Source organism: Glossina fuscipes, unplaced genomic scaffold (genome assembly GCF_014805625.2).
Source record: "Glossina fuscipes isolate IAEA_lab_2018 unplaced genomic scaffold, Yale_Gfus_2 3, whole genome shotgun sequence".
Taxonomy (NCBI): Eukaryota; Metazoa; Arthropoda; class Insecta; order Diptera; family Glossinidae; genus Glossina; species Glossina fuscipes.
The window spans coordinates 1,706,236-1,734,135 of NW_023998417.1; the positions used below are offsets into that span (position 1 = coordinate 1,706,236).

At 32.2% G+C, this 27,900-nt stretch overlaps 1 protein-coding gene across 1 annotated transcript in view; it reads right to left on the reverse strand.

The window, feature by feature from the left end:
* Positions 1–21,099, reverse strand: part of LOC119635151 (protein turtle homolog A) — a 109,014-nt gene extending 87,915 nt beyond the window's left edge. Inside the window, exon 1 of the mRNA XM_038029759.1 lies at positions 20,911–21,099. Within this exon, the coding sequence (XP_037885687.1) occupies positions 20,911–21,076 (166 nt within the window). The 5' untranslated portion in view covers positions 21,077–21,099. The remainder of the gene's footprint in view (positions 1–20,910) is intronic.
* Between the last annotated feature and the right edge of the window lie 6,801 nt (positions 21,100–27,900).

Below are 27,900 nucleotides of genomic sequence, written 5' to 3' on the forward strand. Positions count from 1 at the left end.
CCATTGCTTACGAAAAACAAACAGATTATATATACAATGCAGATATATATGATCGATTTGTCGATTGAATAGATGTTCGTTCTATTTTTCAATTAAAAGTCGTATTCCAGTCCTCGATGGGTATAAGTAAATTCGTTTAAAGCCGAATATAGTTTTTCTTTTAAGTTTTTTTTTTTTTTTTCTTTTTAGTTTTTCTACACTTTGGTAATATTGTGTAAAATGTTTATTCGAAAAACCAGGATTTGTAAGAAAATTTCATTTAAACGAAGAAATTGAAATTTTTTTTGGGAAAATTTACAAATTAGAACGAAGTGAACGATAACTGATGAAAAGTCTTTATGGATTTTATTAAAGTGCCTTCCTCCCTGCTTTTTTATAAAGGAGGATTGCTAATTTTTTCTTGGACACAAACGTCGGTATGAGAAATATATTGATTTCGTCAAAATCTTTGCAACGTCAAGTGGGAATTTTCAGAGATCCTACAAAGTAAAGATATTCTTAATGAACAACTGAATCGATTTAAGTATGTCCGTCTGTTCTTAATATTCTCCTGACCGCAAAACTGAAACTATTGACTTAAGATTTGTCAGAAACATTGCGTGTTCTTGCAGGCAGATTGGTATTGAACATGGAACAAATCAGTAATGGTACACATCTATCTTAACATGTAGTGAAGTGAAGGCACCTCTGTGTTTCAAAAGGAATACAATATGGGTTTTTTGCTCATTATTTATAAACTGCAGCAGATGAATGTACAGAAATTTAAATGTATTACAGTAAGTGTGTTATAATTTCATATATTTTTCAAAACGTTTGCAACGTACAGCAGCAAGGCTCAAAAACCATACATCCTTCATCGGGAAATATTCTCTGATTCGCAAAAATGCAGATAACGCTTACAAACTGGCAAACGAATTGGATAATGACCGAAATTTTTCAAAGAATACGCCTACAATACGCCTATACGTCTGTATAATAAACATTGTGAATACCTTTGTGTTTTTTTCGCTTCTCACTCATATCAACAACAGTAATTAGAGCCCAGAGATTACACGAAAACATCTTATAAAAGCTAGAAGCCAAAAATTTGATTTGAAATATAGAAGACTCTATTCACTAATTCGCCCGGAACCTCAGCTAAGCCTAAGCAATGAGTGCATTTAATACCAGACTATCTTTTAAACTATTTAGAACCAAGGTTTATAGAGAAGACTTGTAATAAAGGGTTGAAATCAAATCTAAGAGTATTCGTCTTATTGTCAATGATTCGCGGTTCGTGATGTTCTTACATTAAAAGTCCAACTGAACGGTTTTCTTCAAAATATCTTATCAGACTGATTAAGCAATTAAGTCCTTGGACAGTATATGTTTTAAACGAATCCAATGAGTTGTGAATATTGAAAAAGCATTAGATACTGGACCTTCCATTTTTATTTCAATGCATCTTTCAAGTCCGTATAATTTCTTGATTCATTTGAATTATTTTCCTATTGGGCAGCAACAATCTCTGTTATTTTCAATATCGTTTTGGATAGGATTGAGAAGTCTACAAATTTGAAGAAGCCGCCATTTAGGAAAACGCTTGCCAATGGCTAAAACACGACAGAAATCTCAACGGAAAGTTTCATAAAATTCTTATATATTTTCGTGTAAAATTTACTTATTGGAAGAACATTCCAGTCCAACAAAAAAAATTATAAACAAAATTCTTGCTGCATACCTCCATACAAATCATAACAAATCATAATGTAGTCCGTCCTCACTCCGATTCAGTTACGTTTTGCGTATGTAATATTTTTCATTCAAAATAAAAAAAATAAAAAAATCTATTACTAAAAAAAAAAAGCATTGAAGCATTGTGCCTGACAGCTCTTAACCTCTTAATATAATGTGTTATAATATTTACCTCTTAATTTAATATGTTTGGGTTTTTTTTTTCTTTTTTTTTTTGTTTAAATTTTTCGGAAAAAATTAAATGAGTGCTTTGTTGTAAATTATTCCAAAACTTTTAATAGATCGCATTAAAAACTTGTATTTAAACGCAAATAACGCTTTATTATTAAAATGTGTGAGCAGTAAAGTTTTGCATGTGTATGTGTGGGTGTGTGTGTGTAAAAGGTTTACCCGGAATATATTTTGTGAAAAAATTTTTAAGTTGAAAAAGTTTTTGTTTTTTTTTTTTATTAGCAAATTATAACCACAAGATTTCTTGTAATTTATAAAGCAACACTAAGGAAATTGCTCTTAGTATAAAGAGCACAATACATTTGCAACTTTTTTGTTTTCCTTCTCTCTACCAATCTCCCTATATTCTTTCTTTAATATAAAAACAAAATTAAAAAAAAAAAAAAAAAAAAAACGAAAAAAAAAAAATTAAAAGGAAAAGTAGGAGATATTTTCCCATTGGTATGGACAGAATATGAAATACTTTGCCTTTAATTTCAAATAAAATTTAATTTAGACAATCATTAATATAACTAAGTAGTAAAGTCTGCTCGCAGTGCAATTTTGAATGAGAAACATTCGAATTTCTGTAAGCGGTGTAGCTGTCCACCCATAACTAATTATACAAAAGAAAAAATTTTAACTGGGGAGAGTCAACACAAATGAATGACTTAGTACCCGATAATAAGGTAGAGTTCTCACTACCACATCCTGACATCATCGGTAAAAGACCCAAGGAAATGGAATTTCAGTAAATTTTCTTGACCATTCTTCTTCTTCTTCTTAGTGATTAAGAAAAAAATCGTTTATTTTACAAAAAAAAAAAAAAACTATAGCAGTGTAAAAAAAGCAATGATTATGGGTGAACATAGAAAGTGAATAAAACCTTCCTCTTATGTTGAACTTTGGTAATTTCCTTACAATGCATATAAAAATAAATAAATAAATAAATAAATAAAATAATTGGAAAATCAAAAAATAAAATTCTACGAAAAAGTTATATAAATACATTAAAGGAAAATATTATGCAAAGGAAAATAAAAGGAAATTCTATATAAGAGAGGAAAACAGAAATATTTCTCACAAAAATTACATTAAAATGATAATATATAATATTATATATATATATATATATATATATATATATGTAATTGCATTTTAGCTCCATATACCACAAATTGATGGATGAAATTTAAAAGTTATATTTTGTTTTCTTTTTCCGAATAAATGTAACTTTGTGCACATCTAGCAATGTATGGCAGGCAGTACAGGGTTAAAATAAGCATTTGACATGTTCAATTCACTTGATTGATAGAAAAAGTGTATGTTCTATCGCTAATTGCACCTTTTTTTTGCCATACGTCGAGCAATTTGTGAATGCCACGATAATAAAAATCTTCTCTTTTGCTTTGCTTTACTCAGTTATTTTTTTTTTTTTTTTTTTTTTTCATATATTCGTACGAACCAAAGGACTGCTTAACAAGTGCGTAAACCATCGATAGAAATAAATTGTATGGATGGTAAGTAGGGGTAGATAAGGTAGAGCTATAAGAATTATCTGTCATAGTTGGATGGTTGAAATATCTATCTTTTCAGTCAACTCGTCTATTAATCTCGCGATGTAGACAAACATAGGGAGTTGTAGTTAATCTTAGAAGGCGAACAGTTATTTAAGCGACTGCCAGTAAATTTAGATCTCAGAATAATATTACTATTTGAAGGCATGCCATCTCTCTCCTCTAATGAAAGCAAAGAAAGATGTTTCGGGAAATTTCTCTAACATCATCTCTAATGAAGTATAAAATAAGTATTGGCACACGGCCAGGTGTGTTGATGAAAAAACTGAATTTTCTTAATCTTCTTTGTTTACCATTGATTAAGATTTAAAAATCAAAGTCGAGCAAATACTTCTCAAATAAAATTTATTGTAAGTTAAGGACGCATTCAGTTACACTCCTCTATGAATTAAGCAAAGGTAAATGGATATGTTGTTGGTTTGATTTCACTAAGACCCCTTGTTTCCTTGTCTTCACTTGTGTACTTTTGCCTTAAATACTCTTAGTATGTGCTAACTGTAAAGGTTAAGTGGTCTTCTTGTTATATTAATTTCGACTAAAAGTTTATTAACGAGTAGACTTGTTAACTAATACACTTAGCTAGAATTTTCCCCAAATATATATATTTTTCTAATTGTTAATGCGATCATCATTGCAGTAAACTTTTTTATATTTTGTAAGTGATTTTCTTTATTTTCATTTTATTAAAATTTTTCTTTCATTTCTTTAAACTAAAAGAAATTTTACAATTGAAGGTAAGTTGCAGTCAGATGCGCTATAACTCAATGTTTTTTGACTTAAATCCTCAATCAACTCAAAGATTTTCGCTTCGATTTTCATGAAATAAGGTCCTAAAATATCAAGAAACTCACTTTAATACGAAGGTCTTCGCACTCACTTTGGAATATCTGACGTATTTTTTGTTTAAAATTTGAAAAGATATTCGATCAATGCTGCCTGACCCTATTGTTTTCTGCTTATCAATATTCAGAGAACATTGAGTGTATAAAATATCCTAAGTCGAAAATTGTGAGCCGTTCGGCTGCCTTTCCGGCAATTTCGCTATTACTAGCCCCCTCCAATTACGGGTGTGAGATAGCAGTGAAGCCTGATATGTTCTGCTTTTGTTAATTTAATGAAATAATAAATTAACTGCGTAAACACCAATAAAGGGGTGGATAGCTATTTTTTTTTTTTTTCTTTTTTTTTTACATATATGTGATGCTTTGTGTGAACGCTAAAAGGCAACGCAATATTTTTTTTATGGCTATCCCTTAAAACAAAAAAAACTCGGTTTAATAGCTGACGTAGCTTATCGTATTGATTGATGTTTTCCTGTGAAAAAACTTAAGGAAAGAATTTTTGTTTTTGTTTTTTTTTTTTGGTTTTTGTTTTGACTAAAGCATATTAATTTTTAAAGAAATCCATCAAAGTTTCATACAAGAACACGTTAAAATTAAATATTTTTTAATACTCGCGGGCAAATATAAATGAGAACAACACATGTTACATAAACTGAAATATTAAATAAAAATGATTCTTGGAAATGTGTTTAGTGAAGGAAGATATTGATAAGTATTGATGCCTTCATTGTGTATTATATATATACGAACATGTACTTTTTTCACACAAAGGATTTTCTAATGAACATTCGAACTAAATCGAAATATTTGCTACTCACCATCTCTTTGCTGCTTGTATGCATTAAACAAGTAAGAAATTTGTATTCGGCGGTAGCCGAATCTCGCATATCCCTCACTATGCTTTTCGCATTCCCTTCTCTAAATTCTTTTATTTAATACCCATATCGCTGGTATTATTAAGAAAAAATTATTCTACCAGGTCGCGATGTCTATCATATTCACTTTAAAACTAACCCATTAACCCATTTGTGGAACTAGTTTTAAAGATTCCGTCTTGTTTGCCTTATTTATCAATGAGCATAAAACCTCAAAAAAGTGAAGAAAAGATAATTTAATCCCTTATAGCTTTGTGTGGGGGCATGGTCGATTTTTCCCATTTTTGCTCGTAAAGAGCAAAATGCCTCGTAAAGTAAATTTGGAAAATTTTAAACTTCTAACTTGAATAATTTCCGTGTAAGGAGCGAAAACCCACAACAAAAACGGAGTTGACCTTAATTTATGCTACGCTGGGGGCTTCTGCTCTGATCAGTTTGGTCTATTTTTAATAACAACATGCGTGAAAAAGCTTTTAATGCTTTCGCCAAATTTCAAGTCGATACTTTGATTTTTGCGACCAGGAGACTGCCAACAACAAACGCCACGTCGGCATACGGACGGACAGACATAGCTTTATCAATTCAGAATATCACGCTAATCAACAATATATATACTTTATAGCGTCTCCAAAGCTTCCTTCTAGGCGTTACATAGGTTATGAAAAAAAAATAAATAAGGTGAGTACACCTCCATCGTCCAAATTAAAAGACGCGTACAAAATGTGCTACGGAAATGATGGCGTCATTGTTTTATTTTCCAACTGACGCATAACCTATTTGGCTAGAATCCTGACTGCCCTCAATAACGTGGCTCTACGTAAGATGGCCTTCAACACAATCAAGTATTCATGACTTCGCATATCATTGAACTTAGCAGAACATAAATACCTCTTATTATACCAATGAATTCAGAAAATGATTCCGAATTAACGAAATCTATTCGTCTATCCGACGGACTCTATGTATGCCGATCAGCTAGCAGTCTAGCATCTGTTCGTTTATGTCCAACCCATATGTATGACCTTTCGCATAGCTAAGCAAATACAAGTTGCGACCGTCGAAGCGTTGATTGCGGTGCCGGTGAAACCTCAACGGGGTAGATCACACCTAATTGCGTTTACAATGAGTTTCACTTTCTAGTTCTTTTTCAACTTCTTTCTGACCTTCGCGGTACAACACCTCAGATGGACATCTCCTGAGTGACTGATTATATTGGGAAAAAAGAAAGGTTCCAATTCGAAAACCTACAAGTCCCAAAGCGAAGCTACAGTAAATGCTTTCGAGTGGATAATGAAAAAATCGTTAAACGAAAAATTTTTTTTGAAAGACAAAATTCGATGAAAAATAGATTGTTTGATGCACTAAGCGCTATATGTGTGTATGATATGTTGTGTGAGATTCTTCAAAAGTAACTTTATATACCCACTCGGTCTACGCTTTCGTATTTGATAATGAATCTTGATACCAAATAGTGAGTGGACATGTAAACCTGTAGCGTTAAGGTTGAGCGTACACATAAAATTGCGAAAAGGAATAATGTTTTATGATATCTGAATAGTTTAGATTAGATAAAGCAGGGCTATTTGATGGTCGGCTTTGGCCATCTACAACATTTTAAATAGTTGTTCTTTATACAAAATGATTTTTCTTTTCATTTTATGGAAGTAAGAATTATTTTTAACTTCGTTTTCCCGCATCTTAGGCAGACACGAAGAAGTAAAAGAAAAATTTCTTTGGTATGGTAAAGGAATCGAAACATTTCTTCTATCTTTCTCTCTATGCGTTTATGGCATCGTCGTATGGAATACACAGAAATCTTTATGAAATGTAATAAGGAAATAAAATTTTCAATAATAGTCTGGCTTCGTATCTCTCTCTCTCTCTATTTTTTTTTTTTTTTTTTTATATTTTAGTTTTTATTCTATTTTGTTACGTACTTAACATAGATTCTCGTCTTGTATTCAAGAAGGTATTTGCACAGCTACTCAACTTGCTTAGAATTTCGTTTTATTGCTATTTAATATCAAAGTAAATTTACTCAAACTAACACATACATATACATACATACATATATATATATATTATATATAGTGTGTGCAAGTTATACAAGTGTGCACGCCGTGTGTATTTGCACTTATGTATAAAAATTATATTACATTTTATTTATATTATCAGACAAAACTCTTCAAGTTGGTAAGAAGAAAGAAAAAAAAAAAAATTGTAATAAAATCACGTCTCACGTTGCATGCCATAAAAATTCACGAATGCATTGCGCTGCCCCCCTTCGTCATAATAGATACATGCAGGCATACATAAAAGAACGAACGTATACGCGTCTCAAAAGGAGTCGCTTTAAGTTGCGCTAGCATTATTATTATCAGTTGTAATCTTTGATTAAGTTAAATGCTCCAAATAAGAATTCCAACAACGACAACGACAACGATAACGACAACGTCAGAGTTGGATGTTATTTCAATGGTGCCTTCTACCATTTCTTGCTCCTTCCTACACAACAGCTCGAACATGTTCAAATATTAAATCAGAGATTCTCTACATTCGATTTCATTGCTTGCATATATGCTTGCAATTATCTATTGTGGCATTCAGAAAAAGAACAAGAAAAAAAAAAAAAAAAAATCAACCATAACTCAAGAAGCTATGCATTTTATTCTTCTTAATATTAATAAAGAGTTTTTTTTTTTTTTGTTTGCTTACAAAGAATTGTCGTCTAATCGTCTTTTGATGGTTTGCAATATGATTGGGGGTACGCTGGCCTTTTTCTCTCGGTAGGACTCTTTCAAAGTTGACGCCTAATGGAACTTGTGAACTTTCAACAACGTTCTCACGATGGACAACTTTAACGTAATAGATGTTAGCACAAATAGGTCGTCCTAAGCCTGTGAAATCCACTTTCGCAGATTAAACTAACACATGGGCAAAAATGATATAAAAACCGTATCTGAACATTTGGACGCTACTTGACTTGCTTCTTAAATGGAAGAAGCGATCCACCAGCAATTAACCAGTGAAGAGAAAACTTGAGAAACTAAAGATTTCGCAGACTTTAAGATATACAAAAAGAAAAGAGTTTTTTCATTCATTATCGGGCAATTTTCTTAATCATTTCGGCTCATCTTCAAGCTAATCGGAAGATAGCGGCACTACACGTTTTCTCATTGAATTAGATAAGCAACATAATATAGTGGTAGCTATGTTAAGTAAGGGAAATTGTAGATTAGATAGATTGATTTTTCAAACCCAACACGTTGTCAAGAGGCATGAAGGTTATGATTCTAAGGTGTTTGGATATCCAAATGAGTGCTTTTTTCGACTAATTGCAACCAAAAACGCTTGTGATTATAATTTCGTAATTAAATTTTTCAAACATGAAATTGTTCGTTGACTTATTTCGCAGCAGTTTCCTTTGAGGACCTTAACAAAGAGTCAGTCGGGCAAGAGATTCTGAACGAAATGTTGAGACAATAGGCATCAACAGTGTTTCCAAACTTGAAAAAAAATTTTAATCAAATTTTGCTATCAAAGCCTTGATGCTGTGTCCAGCGTTATTGCGTAATGCAGATATCCGAAATGAACAAAGGGAAATGAGGAAAGGAGTATTGCAGCTATAAGCAAAGCTTAAATAAGCCTTCAATAAAAAAGCTCGCAATTTATTGAAAAGATATGTCTATAAACGAAAGGACGAAGTACAAAATCTTAGCATAGAAGCAACCTTCGAAGAAATTCAATTATCCAAAAGCAAATATATACAAAAATTATGCGTAAAAATTAATTCTTGGTCCAATTCATGAGCAACTAACACTATGGGGTTTAAAATCAGATGATTAGACCCTTAAATAAAATTAAACATATCAGGCATATTACTTTCTTAAGGTAAGTCCAAAAGATTGGCCAATGAGACCAATGAGAATGATAGCATTGTTGATTTTTGTCATTAATTTTCTGTTTAATCTTTGAAAGTCTACCTTTCTTGTTGCATTGTAATTAAATTTTTCGATTTTTATGTGAAGAAGAAATTTTTGAATGAATTATGATTTTATGGGGAGAGACTTCACTGTTCTCTGAAGAGGCCAAGAAAAAAATTTGATTTTTGAGTTATCAGTTAATAGAAGGCAAACGTATTCTCTGTCTCCTTCTCTCTCTCTCTCTCTCTCTCTCTCTCTCTCTCTCTCTTTCTCTCTCTCTCCCACTATCTCTCAGCTAATTGAATAAATTGGAATTTGTACGGTTCGGTTAATTTTATTCGAGTTAAGATCCATTCACACAAAATGTTAACGATTAAGAACTTCTGCTTTAATCTTTGCATTTACATGCGAATAAATGTTATATGTAGTCATGTATGAATATATGTATACACTTGCATAAGTATTCATTACATATGTATGCGTTTGCTTTTGTTAGGAAATTCAAGTGTAAATGAAGTAGTTTAACACTTGAACGTGCATAATTTTTGAAGAACGTTTTTTTCGCATGCGATTTTTTTTTTTTCATTTAAATTGAACGCTGTCTTTTTCTGTTTTTTTTTTTTTTTTTGTTTTCATCTCAATTTGTTTTTCGAATGAATGCATTTGTCTGTAGAAATTTGTAACTAAGACTACACAGATAAGATTTATGCTCTTAATATTTTGAATAGTCTTTTAGCTTTTAGTGGTGAAATCTTATTTCCTCTGTGTTATTATTTGTATGATTATAAAAAAATTAAAGGATGTCATCAACTCATCAACTGTAATAACTAAAATAGAAATACTAATTAGCGTTAAGCTTATTTAGAGCGCATATGAGAAAAAGGAAAAAATGACAAAAATTTTGAAAGCATTCAAGAAGTTGTAAAGTAAAAGTATCTTGTTTGTTTTGTGCTGAGTGAGATGCGTAACCATTTTATAGGCTTTTATATAATTTAGTTGAATATCATAAGATATTCAAGTCAACATTTTGTAGCTTATGTCTGCTTCAGATCGTAGCTTCTTAGCAAAGAATATTATATAATATATTTTTATTTATATTTATATTTTATTTTTGTTAAGTTAGTTGAGTGCGACTATGGCAGAGGAGCTTTTTAATGGATTTAATTGATTAGCTATTGGATTGGCTAAGAGAAATTAGGTTTAGGTAAACTATTCTACTTCTAAACTATCTATAAACTTAGCCAAGTTTTCTATCACAGATCTTACCCGTTCTGTCTCAAAATTTGATGGTTTCGTTTAAGGTTAAGATAAAGAAAAATTTTGTTTTTACTTTATTATTTTATTTATGTAAATATTCATAGGTAAAGAAAAACTCTATAGCATTTTTAAGAATATGTGCAAAATCAGCAGTAAATTTAGTTAAAACGAACTCGGCTTAGACTGAGATCAGGTTTATGTCAATCTATTCCTTGTGGTGTCTGTCCGTCTAATGTATTTTTCATTTGTTATAATGATGCGTTTTATTTAAGCTGAATAACCTATTGGAGGCGAGAAGTTTTGCCATCACTTCTCAAATAACACTACTGCTAGACGGTGTTTAGAAAATGTAGAAATATTAAGTTTACACTGTTGTTCACATTTTTGAAAATATTTTTTTAACTTTTCCATTGTTCTGCGAAATTTGATGTCAATAGCTTTATTTTTGCTGCCAGGAGAATGGTTACCACAGACATTATACGGACGGATAGACCGACATGTTTAAATCGATTTAGGCTTTGATTCTGATCAAGAATATATATACCTTATAAAGTCTCTGATGCTTTCCTTCCTTTCCTACTCATCCTTCGGCAATGGGTATAAATATCAAATTTTAGGTAAGTGTTTCGTTTGTAAAGTGCGTTTATAATAAAATGTTTGCTTTTTGACAGCAACTACGCGAGCAATAGACCGTTAACTGTAAAGGTTAAGTTCGTCCTTTAGGCTAAACTCAAAACTGATAATTTGTTCGTAGCGGATAGACAGGTTGAAGGACATAAATAGCTCAGCTCGATAGAGAAAATAAATTTTTTTTTTTGTTGGATTTGTAATTTTTAACGATTAAAAAAAAAAAAAAAAAAAAGAAAACAAAAGTTAACTATAAAAAAAAAATATTTGCGAATATTTATGTGAAAGCAAGAAAAAATTTTGTTGCCTTTCGATGCGTATGAATGACAAAAAACCTCATTTTCTCAACAACACTGCTTTTTCGTTCTCTTCTTCTCTTCTTCTCTTCTTCTCTGCATCTCTGCTTCTTTTCATTGCACACGAAATAGGTCAATCGTAAAAAAATTCACAGCAAATTCAAATCACTAACATACGGCTCATTCATAAGCGTGCATATGAAACACTTTTATGGCAATGCATACGCAATCTACCATAGTCGGTAATCATCATCACCACCCAATGAAATGCCAACACTTTGCATAATAGAGAAAATCCATTCCGTGGTGGTGGGTGGAAGAGAGAAAGAGAGAAGAAGGGAAGGAGAATGAAAGAAAAAAAAAAAAAAAAAAAATGGAAAATGGAAAAACCTTCAATTACCAAGCAGCCTAGTATGTGACTGAAATACAATAAGTTAAATTTTTGTGACACCCACAAGTACCATTCAACGGCAAGAACAACAACCACAGCAACAATCATATATTTTCTGAATGTGATGGATATGCAGCAAGTGCAGCAGCAGCAGCAGCAGCAGCCGCCGCCCGGGTTATATATGTTTACGACTCTGTGCTTGTTTGTCTGACCAGACGTGCCACCGGCCATAACTTTGCCTGCTAATGTAAATAATATACAGACATATGTATGCCGCCTAAGTGCGTATTCATCGAATGATATAAACCTGGTTATCCGCCTGCCGTTTAATATATCACAGTTGACATTATTACGAGAAGAAATTTTGCATTTTATACTTGAAATTTTGAAAAGCTCTTGTTAGCACTTATTTAAGATTAAATTAGATTAAATTTACATCAAATTTAATACTACAAGAATATAAATTAAAAAGCATAAGTAAATATTTTACTCTTTTGAGAAGAGAAAATTTTGCTACTTTTTCCCCCTCCCCTTTGTGAATGCGATCAAAATGAAAAAAAAAAAAAAAAAAAAAAAGAAGAGATTTTAGGAATATATTCAATTGGATGGATGGGATAGGTTCATCATTGTGCTTGCAACATGTGCCTATAAATGCAAAATATATTCTATCCTCAGATGCCGTCCCCTCACCTACGACTGCGGCCTATTCTCGGAATTAAGTAAAAAAATGGATAGTTGGTGCTCTTAACCTTTATCAAATCAAATTAAATCCATCATGAAGACGGTCTTTATTTAAAGGATAATTGATAAGGACTGTGACGTCATAAAATGCTTTAGTATAACATCTTGCTTCAATTAAAAAAGAGAACATAGATGATAATAATGAAATTTATTTTTTCCTTAACCCATTTTATTATCTATCATTTACATCCGCCTGATTGGCCGGCCTGAATGGTAGGCAAAGGATTTCGACTAAAACTTTCAAAAAACTGATAGCCTTAGATGCTGGTGCTTTACGAGTTTAGCTTGAGAATTATTTCTCTGCCTATAAAGTTAATAATAATAATAATCTACCGCTTGGGTACCTACATAGTTGTGCCTGGGATAATTTACTGTCATGCGATATATATTAGCTAACGCCATATAAGCAGGATACAAGTGATCTCCACTGTCTTTCGTGATGCTATTATTACTACTGCAGCTGTTTCTTTATTAAAAATATTTCTTGAATTTCTTATGTAAATTTTGTTACATGCGTAAGTAGTATCTAAAATTCGCATCAAAGTCTACGTAGTTGCTTTTTTTGGTTGCTTTATAATAACACAAATCCTTGTTGCATTTGCTTTGAAATGTCATTCGACTGCTTGTCTTTTTGATTGCAACCGAATTGTACGAGTTAGTAAACGGTTTGCTCAACACAAAAACATCCGCGAAGGCTTGCTCGTACATAAAGTATTTACGCATACACATTCTTGTTAAAGTAAGGATTAAGAATAGAAACAAAAAACTACTTTTAGTAAATGTCGAATGTCTGCCTTGCCAAAAAAAAGAAAAAAAATAGAAATAAAAAGAAGAAGAAAAAGATAGACAATGAAGCAACTCAACTTTAACATGTCGTACTGTGCTCTACAGCTAAGTTAAGTTAGATTGCATTAGATTAAGTTGTAATCAGGACTCACCAAGGCTCAGAAAATACATTTCAAGTTTGGAACTGAGATAAATATGTTTGTAATTGTACATAATTTAAATAATATTATAAATGAATCCACTGATATGTATTGTCAAGGGCCTGAAGTGTATCATAAGTATCTTCTCGCTTTCTTTCCGCGTTAAGCTGACGGCCCGCCAACTTTGTTAAAAGTCGTTGTGTAATGGTTTTATAATTTTCTTATTCGCTTCTTAAACTGACTTAAGTAAGCGCATAATCATTGGATTTTTATAAGCCCGAAGGACCTCTTCTTGGCTATTCTCACATACTCTCTCTCTATCTATCTCACTCTCTTTCTTTCTTTCTCCCTATCTATTTCACTCTCTTTCTTTCTCTCTCTACATCTATCTCACTCTTTTTCTTTCCCTCTCTCTCTCTAACTCTTTATCTCCCTCTCTCTCTCTCTCTCTCTCTCTCTCTCTCGTTCTCTCCCTCTCTCTCTCGTTCTCTCCCTCTCTCTTTCTCTCTCTCTCTCTCTCTTTCTCTCTCTCTCTCTTTCTCTATCTATCTATCTATCTATCTATCTCTCTCTCTCTCTCGTTCTCTCTTTCTCTTATGAGAATATTGCACAAATTTTTCCTCAGAATTTTATAGGAAAAATGTTAGGGAAATATCCTTGCTGGAGGTGGAACACCCTGTACAAATCGGTCTATATCAGCTATCTTAGGTGGTGATCAGGTTCCCGTCGAAGCTAAATAGGGATTAATGAGGCATTATTGAGTATCCAGGATACGTTGAAACGAATAAAAATTACCCCAGTTTCTTTCACGTAACTGTGACTGAATGAAGAGCACTGTATGTACAACTAACGCGTATTGCAAGTGTAAAGAAAGGATTACTTATATGAACACATGTTTATATATATGTAAATACCCTTAAACAAAACTAAAATGAATTGAATTGTATATAAGGCTTGATGCTAAGCACGGCATGTAAATGCGTATATTCACACGCCCGCACATATGTAGATAAAAACCAAAAAGTGTCAAATAAACCCTTTTACTTAAGCGTAGCTAGTTTTCTCTTATATGCATTACTCCTCCAAGGTCTTTTATTCATGCATGTTTTGCCTGCTTTAAGGGAGATAGATGCCTCCAAACCAATTTAGGATTTATCTATAACTTGCGAAACAAGCATGCTTGCGCGTTTGTCGTTATTGCGGGCGACGTGTTACTGTCGCTGGCCTAAATGTGTTGATGTAGTTTTAGCGTGTGAAATGTTGTGCTTTTTTTTTCCTTTTTTTGTGTTTTTTTTTTTTTTTGCTCATCAGTAGTGTGCCGCATGCATGCATGCATGCATGTGTGCATGTTTAACATCTTCTTTCCTGCTTTCATTCTATAGCTCTATATATGCATAAGTCTTTCCTTCAGCTGTGTGTACATTTCAAAAATGTTAACTTTTGTTGTTGAGAATGTATTTGTCTATGCATTCACTATACCCTTTTGCAGTTGTGATGCGAATGTAGATTTTAGTTTTGGTACAATTTTATTCGTATTCGTTGCTATTGTTGTTGTCGTTATTTTTTTTATTTTTTTTTTATTTTTTTTTTGCTATTGTTACTATTGCTATGCGTGTGTCGCTTGTCGCATTTGTCAAAGTCAGCTTAACAAGCTTAAAAAAAGTACACTGAAAACAATGACAATAATATCATCAAAAACTTAGATATATATATGTATATATGTACTAAAATGCTTTAAGACATACACTCTGTACGTTGCATGTTAACGCGGAAAAACTCTTTTCTGCATTAACTTTTCTATGTATATGAATTTTCAAGTGCTCGCAGGCTTTTTGCATTTCGAAGTCAAACCTGAGCCTATTGTCTTTAAAGAGTCTGCAAATAAATGAAATGAAGTGCGCTTAAACGCTATATATGTATATTTTCTTCTAACAAAATTTTACTACTATAATGCAAAAGGTCTTATAATAAAAAAATGCAACCGAACCATAAAAAAGTGGCATAAAAATTATTTACAATAAATAAACATATACTTTGAAAGCACGCTACTATAAGTTAACAACGAACATCGAACTAACAACTCCTATATATATAAATCAGCGACTTAAAGTACTCTAACTGAGAAGTTTTGTCACTTATGAACCGGTATGCGGGATAAGACCTTTGAAAATATTATTTACAATAAATAAACATATACTTTGAAAGCACGCCACTATAAGTTAACATCGAACTAACAAATCGCCGACCTAAAGTACACTGACTGAGAAGTTGTATCACTTATGAACCGGTATGCGGGATAAGAGTTTTGAAGCTTACGTCGACACGGAGAAGAGATTATTTGTCTTAGAGCATCTCTAGATGCATATTTTTACTTATACCTAAACCCTTAAGGGGTGAACTGAAACGCAGCTTTCACCTTAACACATTTTGGGAACACGATAAAAGGGACTGAGGAAAAAATAAACTTAAGTTACCTCATAACTTAAGCAAGTTAAAAACTCGCTTCAAGCGAGAGAGGATGAGCGTGAAGCATGCGTTTTGAAACTTATTATAGCCGATCGTTATTTAATTTCAGAGCATTCAGTCTACCAGACGAAGCACTTTTGCGGTAGAGTTTTTAGGCGGTTCTAACCTCTAAGTTTAAATAAACACTTCTTTGATTTTTCTCCCTTTTTGTTTTCGTATAACTTATACGTCTTGCTCTTAGGTCTTATAGGTAATCGACATGGTAATGTGAAAAAGAATTATGAATTGTCAAGAAGAGGCGAAAGAGGCGGGAAATGCTTTACTTTTTATTGGATACTGGACTACAACTCGCTTTGTTTAAGTGGGTTCACTATGGTAAGTTATAGTTCTCTACGTAATGCTACTCTCTTTATTGGTTTGTTAGGCTCATCTTTCCAATATGCGTTCTAGTAGCCCTGCTAAGTACTTCTATCAAGTTTTAGATCATTTGTTTGCTACATTTTTTCAGATACAACTATTGATTTTCTATAGGTTCGCGGAGATATGCATTGCTATTCTCGATTACAAAGCAGAAGACATGACTAAGTTGTACAATAATCGTACAGTGATCACTTATGCCAATATTTTATAACATATATTTCCACTCATATTCCGGATAGCCGGTGTAAAAAGGTCTTCGATCTTTCAGCAATGAATAGAAGATATGATTACAACATGATGCACAACATATTATTTACCCGAAGACTTTTTATACATATATCTCATCCGAGAAATGCTCCTTCCTTTGGTAAATTAAATTATTTTCTTAACTAAGGCTAAGGATATAAGATGCATTAATGTTTAAAGTGTTTTACTTTAAAAAAAAACGCCCTAACTATATAAATTGTTTAGATGTTCAAAAGTAGTATAATGAAATACATACACTGTTCTTATCTGCACCTTGCATAGAAAAACATTTGTAGTTGTTGTAGTTAAAAAAGATTTGGAGTAAGCAATTACGATAGTGAAGAGGGTCGACAGTTTTAATTTAAAATCTGTTGTTAGGGTTTAAAGTGTTGATTCGTAAACATTATTTTACAAAGAACATAATCTTTCATACGTCAAAGTATATTAAGTTTTCTTCTTGTTTTTCTTTTCGAAATATTTTCAATTCTCTATAACTTACGTCGTGAAAACTCAGAAGGACTTGAGATAGATACAGCTTTAATTATAATGATCGATTCTATGCTTCTTTTTGAAACGATTTTTTGAATCTCGTCTGTCCGTCAGTCCTTGTTGTTTTCTTATGTTCAATCCATAGGTCGCTATTGTCGAGCTATTTTAATGAAATCTGGCATATCGGCATACTTTCGCCCAAGATCGGACGTCATTGAAAACGATTCGGATTGGGCCACTTTTTCGACCATTCTCAACATAAGCTCTTAAGGTCGTTATGTAGATAATTGCATTGAACGTGTCTCGCTGTAGTCTTTTGGCTCACTTTTCCGGTCCATGTAAATTACGTAAAATATGTACTTGCATTAGAAGCCTCGAACTTAAAACAAGTTTAGTCAACGCTTTTCTATTTTATAAAAAACGCCAGCGTTTTTCAGAAATTTATCATCAAATTGCTTAACACTTAACAGAAGGTGAAGTCTTTCAAAACGATATTACTTAGCAGTTGACTTTTACATACATTATAGAAGAAGAAGAAGAAGAATCATGAATTAATGTATTTGGTGAATTCAAAATATTGAAGTCGACTTACAGCAGTTTTTCTTATATTGAAAGCTGCTAAGAATTAAATTAAAAAAAAAATTGAATAGAACTTGACATCAATTTATTGAATCCATCCATTCTGACTAAAAAAAAAACAAAAATATTGCGAAAAATTTCAAACATTGATTGATACCGAAAGGTTACCGCCTCATCCGTAAACGGTCTCTCACGTTTGTTGAAAGTTTTTTTTTTCTTTATTACGTTTTAAAATTCATTTAATCGGCAATCGCTAGCGTAAAAAATAACGCCAGGCGTTTAAAACAGTCAAGTGAATGCTAATTATGCATATTAAAAACAATCTTCTTTGCATGTATGTATGTATGTATGTATGTATGTATGTATGTATGTATGTATGTATGCATGCATGCATGCATATACGGGGAGAAAATGGTAAAGACCACACGTTCAAAAATATTGTTTGCATGTTTACAATACTCATAAATAACGATCAGTCTGTCTGGCAATGACAGAATGCAAAAAAGTAGCCAATAATACATTTCATACAACTTTTGCATTTTAGTTAACTTTTTCGCCGCTGAAACACTAAATAACATTTAACATTTTGGACATACGAAGAATATGTATGTGTTGTTGCATTTTTCAAGTTTTACTTAATATTTGCGTTTGCTTTAAAGTATACGCAAATTGAGGCCTTCAAGCTATATATATGAGAGAAAGAGAGAGAGAGCGAGAGAGAGAGACGGATTCTTAAGACGTTAACTTGATTGCGTTAAAGGATTGTGATAGTGTTCTTAAGGGCCAATCTAATCTTTATGTTCTTTGGTTGAAAGTGCTTGTTACCATCTGTCATGCTTCCGACCACATACCAATAAGATTTACATGGTAAATAAATCTTGATAGTGGACAACTTGGAATAAAGTAAACATGATGGCAAAATTTATGTATGTGTATGCATCCATTAGCAAAAAAAAAAAAAAAAAAACAAAAAAAAAAAACAAAAAAAGAAAAAACCCATTAAAGGTAGAAGAAAACAAATTAAATTTTTTTTTCTTTAAATACTTTATAGACATAAATGCAAATAGGAACATAAAATATTGCCGAAGCTCTTGGTTTTTCTTAAACGATAATCTTGGTAAAGTTCCATTCTATTCTATCCTATTTCTAATTTGCACTCAATACATACCGAAGTATTGTATAATCACAGATTCGCTTTAGGAAAACAATATGTGCCTCAGATGCAATTTCATGTAAATCTATTGCGTACAGTTAGTTACGTTTATTTTGAACAAAGTCTCTGTGAACTTAAAAGATTTCATGGTCAACTTTCTTGAAATCTTCTCCTACTCTTAGTCATTTAAAAATTTAGGCCTCGACATTTCGGCACTCAAGTAAAGTAAGACTGTTTAGTTGAAAAATATTGTAGTTCTCTACAGTACTCGTTGTTGTTGTTGTTGTTTTTTACGAATGATTTACTTTTTCAAAGAAGAGAATTCTACTCTCATTAATAAATACTTGTTTTTGAGGTTTATACGAAGGCTTGTTTAGGAGCAAGGGTAATATATAAAAAGACCAATTATTTTGAGGTTATATCGCAAAGTTTCTTCTGCTTTTCAAGCGATTTATTTATGGAACTTACAGTTCGCACATTTTGCTTACAATTGAATATTTGGATCTTCGGGCATCGTCATTATTCTCCGAAGCAACCTGTGTCTTTACTTGCCAAAAACCAATCTCTATGTTTTGAAAATAGGCGTTAAAACAAAGACTTCATCTATTTGAGTCTCAAAATCGTGATCGTAAATGCAAGGGTTTCTCTAATTTAGAAAATATCTGTTCAGAATTCCATTACTTCACGTTTTAGAAATCAATGTTGTACTATATAGGGTGCTGTACTATTTTCTGAAGCATCTATGTAATACAGTCTAATTATGTAAATGCATGATCCATCATATCTACTATGAGGGACCAAGCTCGTCCCTCGTTTTGGCCTCACAGGTTCTTCGTCTCTGAGGGGGAGTGTTAGAGAGTGAGTTAGGCCAAGAGAGTTAGAATTAGAGTAAGTTAGGTTAAGAGAGTTAGAATTACAGTAAAGAGAAATTAAGTAAAGAGAAATTAGAATAATTAGCTTAAGCTGAGGTTTAGTCAAGTTTGTAAGTTAGAATAAAGTACGTGAGAGGGGACTTGGTACGGTTACAATGATGATGGAGCTAGTTCGTTAGGCTAAGAAAAGTGAACTTATATTAAAAGTAGAGAATAGGAAAAATGAAAATAGATCTGTTTTAAAGAAGTTTTTTTTATCAAAAGCAAAAGACAAACTGCAAGAATTTTACTTCATTATTAACAAAACCAAGGTAAACAAAGAAATTTCTTATAAAACAAAACCTAGAGCCGCTGAGCTACTCTAGCAGAAGTTTTTCGGCAAAATTAGCCCTCACACTACTCAAGGATTGCGTCCTATTCGTTCAGTACGGTCAGAAAATGGTGGGAGAGAATGAGAAGATAGGCGGGCTTAGCCTAGAGCGTGTGTATGCAATCGGTAAGTTTTATAACTTTACCGCCTATAGTTACGAAGTACAAAGTAAACCCTATCGTACTGAGGTTTGAGTTTTTAAACACTGACTTGGGAGTACACAAGCTGGAACAGTAGCCTTGTGGTAGTAGTAGTAGTAGTGTTACTACAAATACTTTTATAAAAATGAGTAGTTTCCTTAGAGACAAATTGCGAAAGTGTTTAGCATTTTCAGCTGCTACTGACTCGCTAAGACGTTAGTATATAAGAAGTATTAATATTACCTTAAAAGGAGATCAGATCTGACTAAATGCGACTTTCAAAGCCTTCTTTTGTTCAATGGAAATTTCAAAGTCCGGGAGTCTGAAAATTTTCTCCATTATTTTTATTGATTTCCTTTATGTCAAATAAGGAAAATTTTTCAAATAATCACTTGAGAAAGATATTCGCCAACAAGCAGTTATTTGAAAAACTGAATTATTCTAATAATGTTTGCCATTAAATTCCAGCAAGTAAAATAGGAAATTACTGATGATGGTCTCATCAAAACAATTACCCACAATGTTGTTATATTTATTATTCTGTTTATGTGCGTTCCCGCCTTCGACGACTATTTATTTTCAATTTATTTCTATTAGTTCGGCGGAGTGGCAACGAATATATTTTCGAAAATGCATAAAATTTATAAATTTAAAATATGTTGTTGTTTTGAAATCAATGAAAATCATTGGGAATATTTGTTCAATTAATTTCGTTGAGCAAATTTCCATAAACACAAATGATGCGTGTAATGATGATGAGTAATTTGTTCACTTACCGGGACGATCCAATTCGTGAATTAGTTCATCCGGTTCCAAATATGAAGCATAAACAATTATGGATGACGTTGTTGTTCTTGTTGTTGTTTTTGTTGTTGTTGTTGTTGTTGTTTCTGATAAAAGCGTTGATAATGTTAGTAACGATGTAGGAGCGCATGATTTCATTATGAAATTTCCTATATGCCAATCACGACCGCCATTCGTGAACAAAATTAAACAGACACCAAACAGCCACCATAGATATAAGTTCACAATATTGTAGGACGATTTGTGCCATATCCCGCTGGGTCGTTGACGTTGATAGCTTATTTGTTGTATTTGCTGATGCTGATGTTTTAGCTCTTGTTGCTGTTGTTGCTTTTGTTGTTTTTTCTGTTTTTGTTTTGTTGTTGCTGTTGCTGTTGCTGATAATGGCGTTGATGACAATGGTGTCGTTGTTTGGGCTTTTGTGGTGGCAATGAGTCGTTTTCTATTGTTTGCTTATCTGTTATTATTGTTGTTGTATATTTTGTTGTTGCTGTTGTTGTTGTTGTTATTGCTGCTGCTGTTGTTGTCGCTGTTGTGGTTGTTACTGCTAATGCTTTTTCTGCTTCTGCCAATTCTCCCGTTGTTATTCTTCTTGTTGTTGCTGTTCTTGTTGTTGCTGTTATTGCTTTTGTTGTATAGCCGGAAGAGGAAATGATAACCGCAGGAATCATTTTTAATTTGATTATTGTTATTATTTGTTGTTGTTTGCCGTTGTGTAACGTTTGTGTATAACACAAAATTATACACAACAAAAGATATTTCTGCTTTAAATAAATACAATTCCACTGAATACAGATTCTCGCAGCTTAACAAAATCGACCAAACACCACTTCTTCTTCTTCTTGTTCTTCTTCCCTCTTCATTAAATAGACAACAAGGGGGAGGAGGAGGATGACTCTTGCTACGACTACTATTGCGCCTTCTTCGGCACTGTAAGCCTAAATTTATGTTACGCGGTTGGTTTGTGCAAACAGTGCTGTCATCGTTATTGCTCCGCTTGTGAGTCGAATTACGTTATCCGTTCTATTTCCGTTTGTACTTTATTCCCATGCATATACGTATATATGTTTGATGTGATGTTTGTGAGCTTTTCTGCTTGTTTTTCTTATTGTTTTGTTTTTTTTTTTTTTTTTATTATTATTATTATATCGTAAATATTTTTTTTTTATTTTTTTGACCAGAACGTGAACATAAAGTAAAACGATATGAATCCCTTTTCAAGTTGGAAGGTTTCAACACATTGGAATACACCCGAGCATTATCATATAGGATTTTTTCTTTTTACACTATTCCTTCGGAGATTTCAGCTGCATATATATGAAAATCTGTAGCATTTTGTAGTGCGACTTGGTTGCCGTATATTTATTGTTTCGAATTTTTATTCCTTTCTATATATATACATATATAGATATATAATAACTAGTACACGTTTTTGTTGTAGTCGCCATATAAACATATATATATTCTCTCTTTCCCGCTCTATATACATATGTATATATATATATATATATATATGTTGTGTATATACATCTACATATATAGCTTAGTTCATTTTTTTTCCTTTTTGTTGTAAATTTTATATGCTCTCTTTTTTTTTTTTTAATTTTTTTTTTTTTTTTTTTTTTAGTAAACGGTACTCTTGATATTTCCTGTTGTTACATTACGCTATTGTTTTACTTCTAGTTTCTTTTGTTTTGTTGCACTTTATTTATACGAGACCCTCCAGCTAACTGGTTGCATTTGAGTCGTTGTTGTTGTTGCTGTTGTTGTTGTTTTTGTTGCTCTATTATTTGTTCTTTTTATTTATTTTTTTTCTCAAAAAATTTAAATCGCTTTTATTTGAAGTGAAATCCTTTATTTCATTCTTTTTTATAATAGAAAATATCTATATATGTATATATATATATATATATATATACATATAATATATTTTGGTGCAGAGCCAGTTGATGCACTGAAATCCTTTTGTTACCGCATGGAATTGTCAACCGAAAAACATCATTATTGTTCGCCTTTCATATTTACAGCTTATGGAACTGAAATCATAATAGAAAATATTATTTGTATTATTTAGTTTCGTTGCTTAGAATTTTTGAAAATATCCATTTAATCAAATTTAAAAAAGAAAAAAAAAAAAGAAGAGACCACCCTATTAACGTTATTGAAGAAATTTCGATATCCCTTCTAGCTATCTATCTCCTAATTAGTAATTCAAAGGAAGTTTTTTGAGATTTTTTTTTCTTTTTTTTTTGAATATTTTTTAAAGACCATTTTTTCGCATTTTTATTATTCATAATTCGCATTACAAACTTAATCATACACGGATCATATATAGTATGGATAAAAGAAATAAGTTTCGTTTCTCATATATCCGCGACTATACGTTTTTGCATAATCAAATATTAACTGTTTTTGAAGTTGGCCGCCTGATAAACGTATGATAATGGCATAATAATTGAGTTCGCATGTACGACAGTAAAGCCATTTGCAGTTTTGATTATTAAAAGAAAGCACAGTAAACTCTTCTTATGATTACCAAGTATAAGGTGTAATTTTCTTCGCATAGATCTTTGGAAAAATCTTGCAGATTAATCCAATTTTACGCTAGTTTAATTCCCTGGAAATGGAGCACTTCTCGAGATACCTTTCTACATAGTTTCCATTCGAATACGAACACAATTACGGTTTCTTTTTTTTTTTCTTTTTCCGGAACGTCAGCTGGATCGACTTTTAACACTTTCCTTAACACGATTCAAGTATTTTGTAAGTTTTTATTATATATGGTAAGTTTAGTGCAGATGTGTGACAAGGGATTGACGTAGGTTCCTGCCTTGGCGACTTAACCCTACGGTGCCGATGGCACCCGCGCCCTCCGACGAGTGAGGCAATCCCTATAAGCTAGGGGCCTAAACAACACTGGAGTCCGGATAAGTTTAGTGCAAGGTATTTGCATAGCAAGTCAATGAGCGTATAGCAGCATGGAATTACGATAATGAAGAGAATATATCAATTTTTAACGTCTGCACTTGGCGTGAAGCTTTAATCAGATGAGTTGTCTAGAACCGTTGACGATGGTGAAAACATCTCTCAAGCTATTAAGATAAAAAGTTCTGAAAAATTTTGCCTCACCAGATGGTTTGGCTACCCATCCGAATACAAACACAATTGGGCCCCGATGAGAAACTTTTGGGGAAGAAACAGTCTTACCAAGAATCGCTGAATGTCGAAGAACATGATGTCGCAAATTTTATTAATCGCGCTAATGAAAATCAAATTTTCTCTGAGACACTTTTCTCTCTCTAAAAAAAAAAAAGAGAATAATTTTATAAAAAAAAAAGAAAAGGCAGTCATTGTTCATTAAAATCGGGAACGCTTTACGCAAAGAATATGAACTATAATTGCAACGCGGCGTTCATTCATTTGATCTGTACTTATTCCCGAGACATATGTGATCAGATTTGATTAGACTACCTAGCGAGCGATAAGTAATTCTATAAAATAAAAGGATTTTAAAACCAACTAAAGTAGGACAAAAGTTATCTAAATACGCGGCGCATCGCGAACATATGAAAAGGGCCGACCATAATCGAAAGTAAAAGCTTTGGATCTACACAACAACAACATTGCCTTACCTCGTACAAGGAGTTTTTTTCTACGTAAAAAGGGTCGGCAGCCTTTTGAAAGTCTGTTATGTAAAACATACTCTCCGAGACGTAATTGTAAAGAAAAATATTATAATGCAATAATACGTTACGCACGCACACCTGTCACGTGTTTTTTTTTTTTTTTTTTTTTTTTTTTTTTGCTGATTGCTCATTAATTATAAATAATTATTAACATTATATGTGATTAAAAAAAAATTAAAAGTATTATTATTTTCATTAAAATACTTTTTGTTCGTGCTCTTGATTGTTGTAAATCAAAACTTATGTCTTAAAAAAAAAAAAAAAAAAAAAAAAAAAAAACAATAATAACAATAATAGTAATAATTAATAAACTGCTGACAACTGTACAAAATAATTCGATTCGAGATTTTTTGATAAATTTTTGCAATAACATAACATATCGTAGTTATGTAAGTTATTAATCTCGTTACAGTATATAGCATATCTGGATGCATGTAAAACGTTGTGCGGTTGTAAATATTAAGCATCCATTCCCTTATGGAGATCTTGCATTAAGAGAACGCATATGTTACATATGTTACCATTTGTCGTTGTTTATAAAGGGGAAAGGAATACGGAACGAGGTCCTTGGCATTACATGTCCTAATAATAACAATAATAATAATAATAATAATGATAATAATAATAATAATAATAATAATATCCAATTAACATCAACGACGTTTGTATGCATAGAAGGAAAAATCGTTAACATTTTCATATAATATATCTTATGTAACTGATGTTTTAACCATGTTCGATAATAATTAAATGTATTTATGATGCGGTTGGATAGACATATGTAAATTGACTTAAGAGCATATACATTTACGTATGCATTTACATATGCAGCTTAATTATCGCAATCAAATAATGTGATACAATAATATTGATAATGAAATTGTTATGAACTTTTAAGTTTGATGTTAAAAAAAAATAAATAAATAAAAAAAAATAATAATAATAATATATATATATTTATGCAGGTAAATTTAATAATGTTGACCAAGTTAACATTTTATTGTTTACATATTTACATATTTAAGTGGGATTATTTTCAAAATTATACAGTCCAGGATAATGAATTATAATATCCCTATCTCATAAACAATTTATATTTTATCTATGTATGTATGTATGTATGGATATATATGTATATATATATATATAAACTTTGAAATGTCAAAAATTTTACAATTTCTACAGACCATTACAACTTGATGTCTCCTTTGTCACTTATCTCCGTTTCTCTTCTTGCAATCACTCAGACTCTTTCGAGAATAAAATTAAAACTACATCCACTCTCTGCATAAACAATTTTGTAATTTTTTTTTTTTTTTTTGTGATTTTTTCTATCACTAGTTTTTTTTGTATTCTTTTATAACTTTTGGTTTAAAAGTTCTCGTAGGGGACGGTAATAAGCCGCTTTCGTCTGGTCGCAACGATTGCACGATGTCATTAAAAATTCGTTCAGTCCGAATATTTTTCGTCAATTCTTATCATAAGCTACACGCTTTCATAAATCTTCTTTTACTTAATAGAAAAATAACGCAATGCTCGGTTCTTTGCTCTCCCTCTCCCTTTCTGATGTTCATTAATGGCCTCATATGTGTAATAGAGAATCCCATTTACCCGTTTGCAGAAGGCAGCAAATTGTGTCACCCGTTTACCCCGTTCAATAAAAGACTACACAGCGCCGAGTTAAAGAGTAGGCGCTGCCTGATGCCAGAGAAAGTTAGTAGAGGCCTGGCGAAAACATCTGAACGGGGTCAGACAAATAGAATGCTGACAAAATTGCTGCCTTTTAACGGAAAGGAAGATCCCTCTCTCCTTAAGTGGTGACAATGTAAAATAATTGGCAACTTATTAGGTTATAGCCTGAGAACAAAATGATGCAAAGCATTGGAAGATGTTGCCAAGGCTCTTAGCTTTTTTAAATCGCTATGTAGCCGATGTTTGGATCAATTACAGAGTTTAAGTGCGCAACTCGCCTGCATGGGCTCTAGATATTGCCCGAGGGCTTTTTATCGCATAAAACGAAGCGTTCAGAGGCCTGGCCAGTGAATAATGAGAGTGTGCCCAATACTCTACAGCATAGGGGCAATGGCGGCTCTATGTAGTGCAAAGTTCCGAAAATTTAGAAAAAATTTGTCCACCAACCAAGACTCTTAACACCAACCAATTCAAGACCCGGCCTTGTCAGTGTCCCCAATCTCTCGTCCTGGAGGTAGCCGCATATTTTGCGACGCACCACATCGACTCAGCGTTCTTCAACCGCATTGCCTGACCGCCTTTGGTATAATCTACCAGTCTATCTTCGATCTCCAATTCGCTACCTGCCTACCTATAAGGTATTCTGACTATAATCGCGCCTACTTATTGGGAACAGACAACGAGTGGCTGAAGGCATTTTTTCTTTCAGTAGGAATATGCAGACATAAATTCGGTCGAGTAATTTCTTATCAGCGAGATCAGCGCAAATCTTTTTATTAATACTTCGCTACATAAGTGGCGTTAGGTTTACGATTTACGTGTACATCTTTCCCTCGAAAAATAGATAACTCGAGAATAAAATGTAACTGGAAGTGAGAAAAAAATCTTTTGACAAAGCTTTACGATACAGTAAACTGACTCAATAGACCAGAGATATATATGTATATGTCATCATCAAGATGTTTCGAAGCCTTTAAAAAACGATGTGAAAGGATATTTTGCCGTTGACGTATGCTGTCAAATTTGACAAGACTGCATAAATTCCCATTGGTCGCTGATATTGATCGAATCTGTGCCTATGGATATTAATATGTTATTTTCATTGGTTAACAGACTAATTACGTTACAATATATTTAATTAATTTTGTTTTTTGTTTTTTTTTTTTTTTATTATTTAATATTTAATGCGTACAACTTTCTGCATAAATGCATAAAAATCTGAGAGAATATTATTATGCTGGCAATTTATGACAGTATTTATCCAGTTAATATTTAATTATTGACTGTCGGCATTTAAATGCAATTTTAAAATTTATGTGATTGATTTCGAAATATTTCATTTGGTATCGTTCTCTTTGTTTTTTTTTTTTTTTGTTGTTGCTGCATATGCATGTGAATGCTAATATTGCATAATTGAGATTTCATTTGTACATAATTTATATCAAAGATCTTCAAGTTTTTTTTTTTTAATTTCCTTGGTTTGAGATTCGATCTAAAAACAAAGTCCGGAAATTAAATTTTTTTTGTAAAATCTGCAGCAACATCTTTATGAAAAACATTCGGTATTGGAACTGTATATCTGTA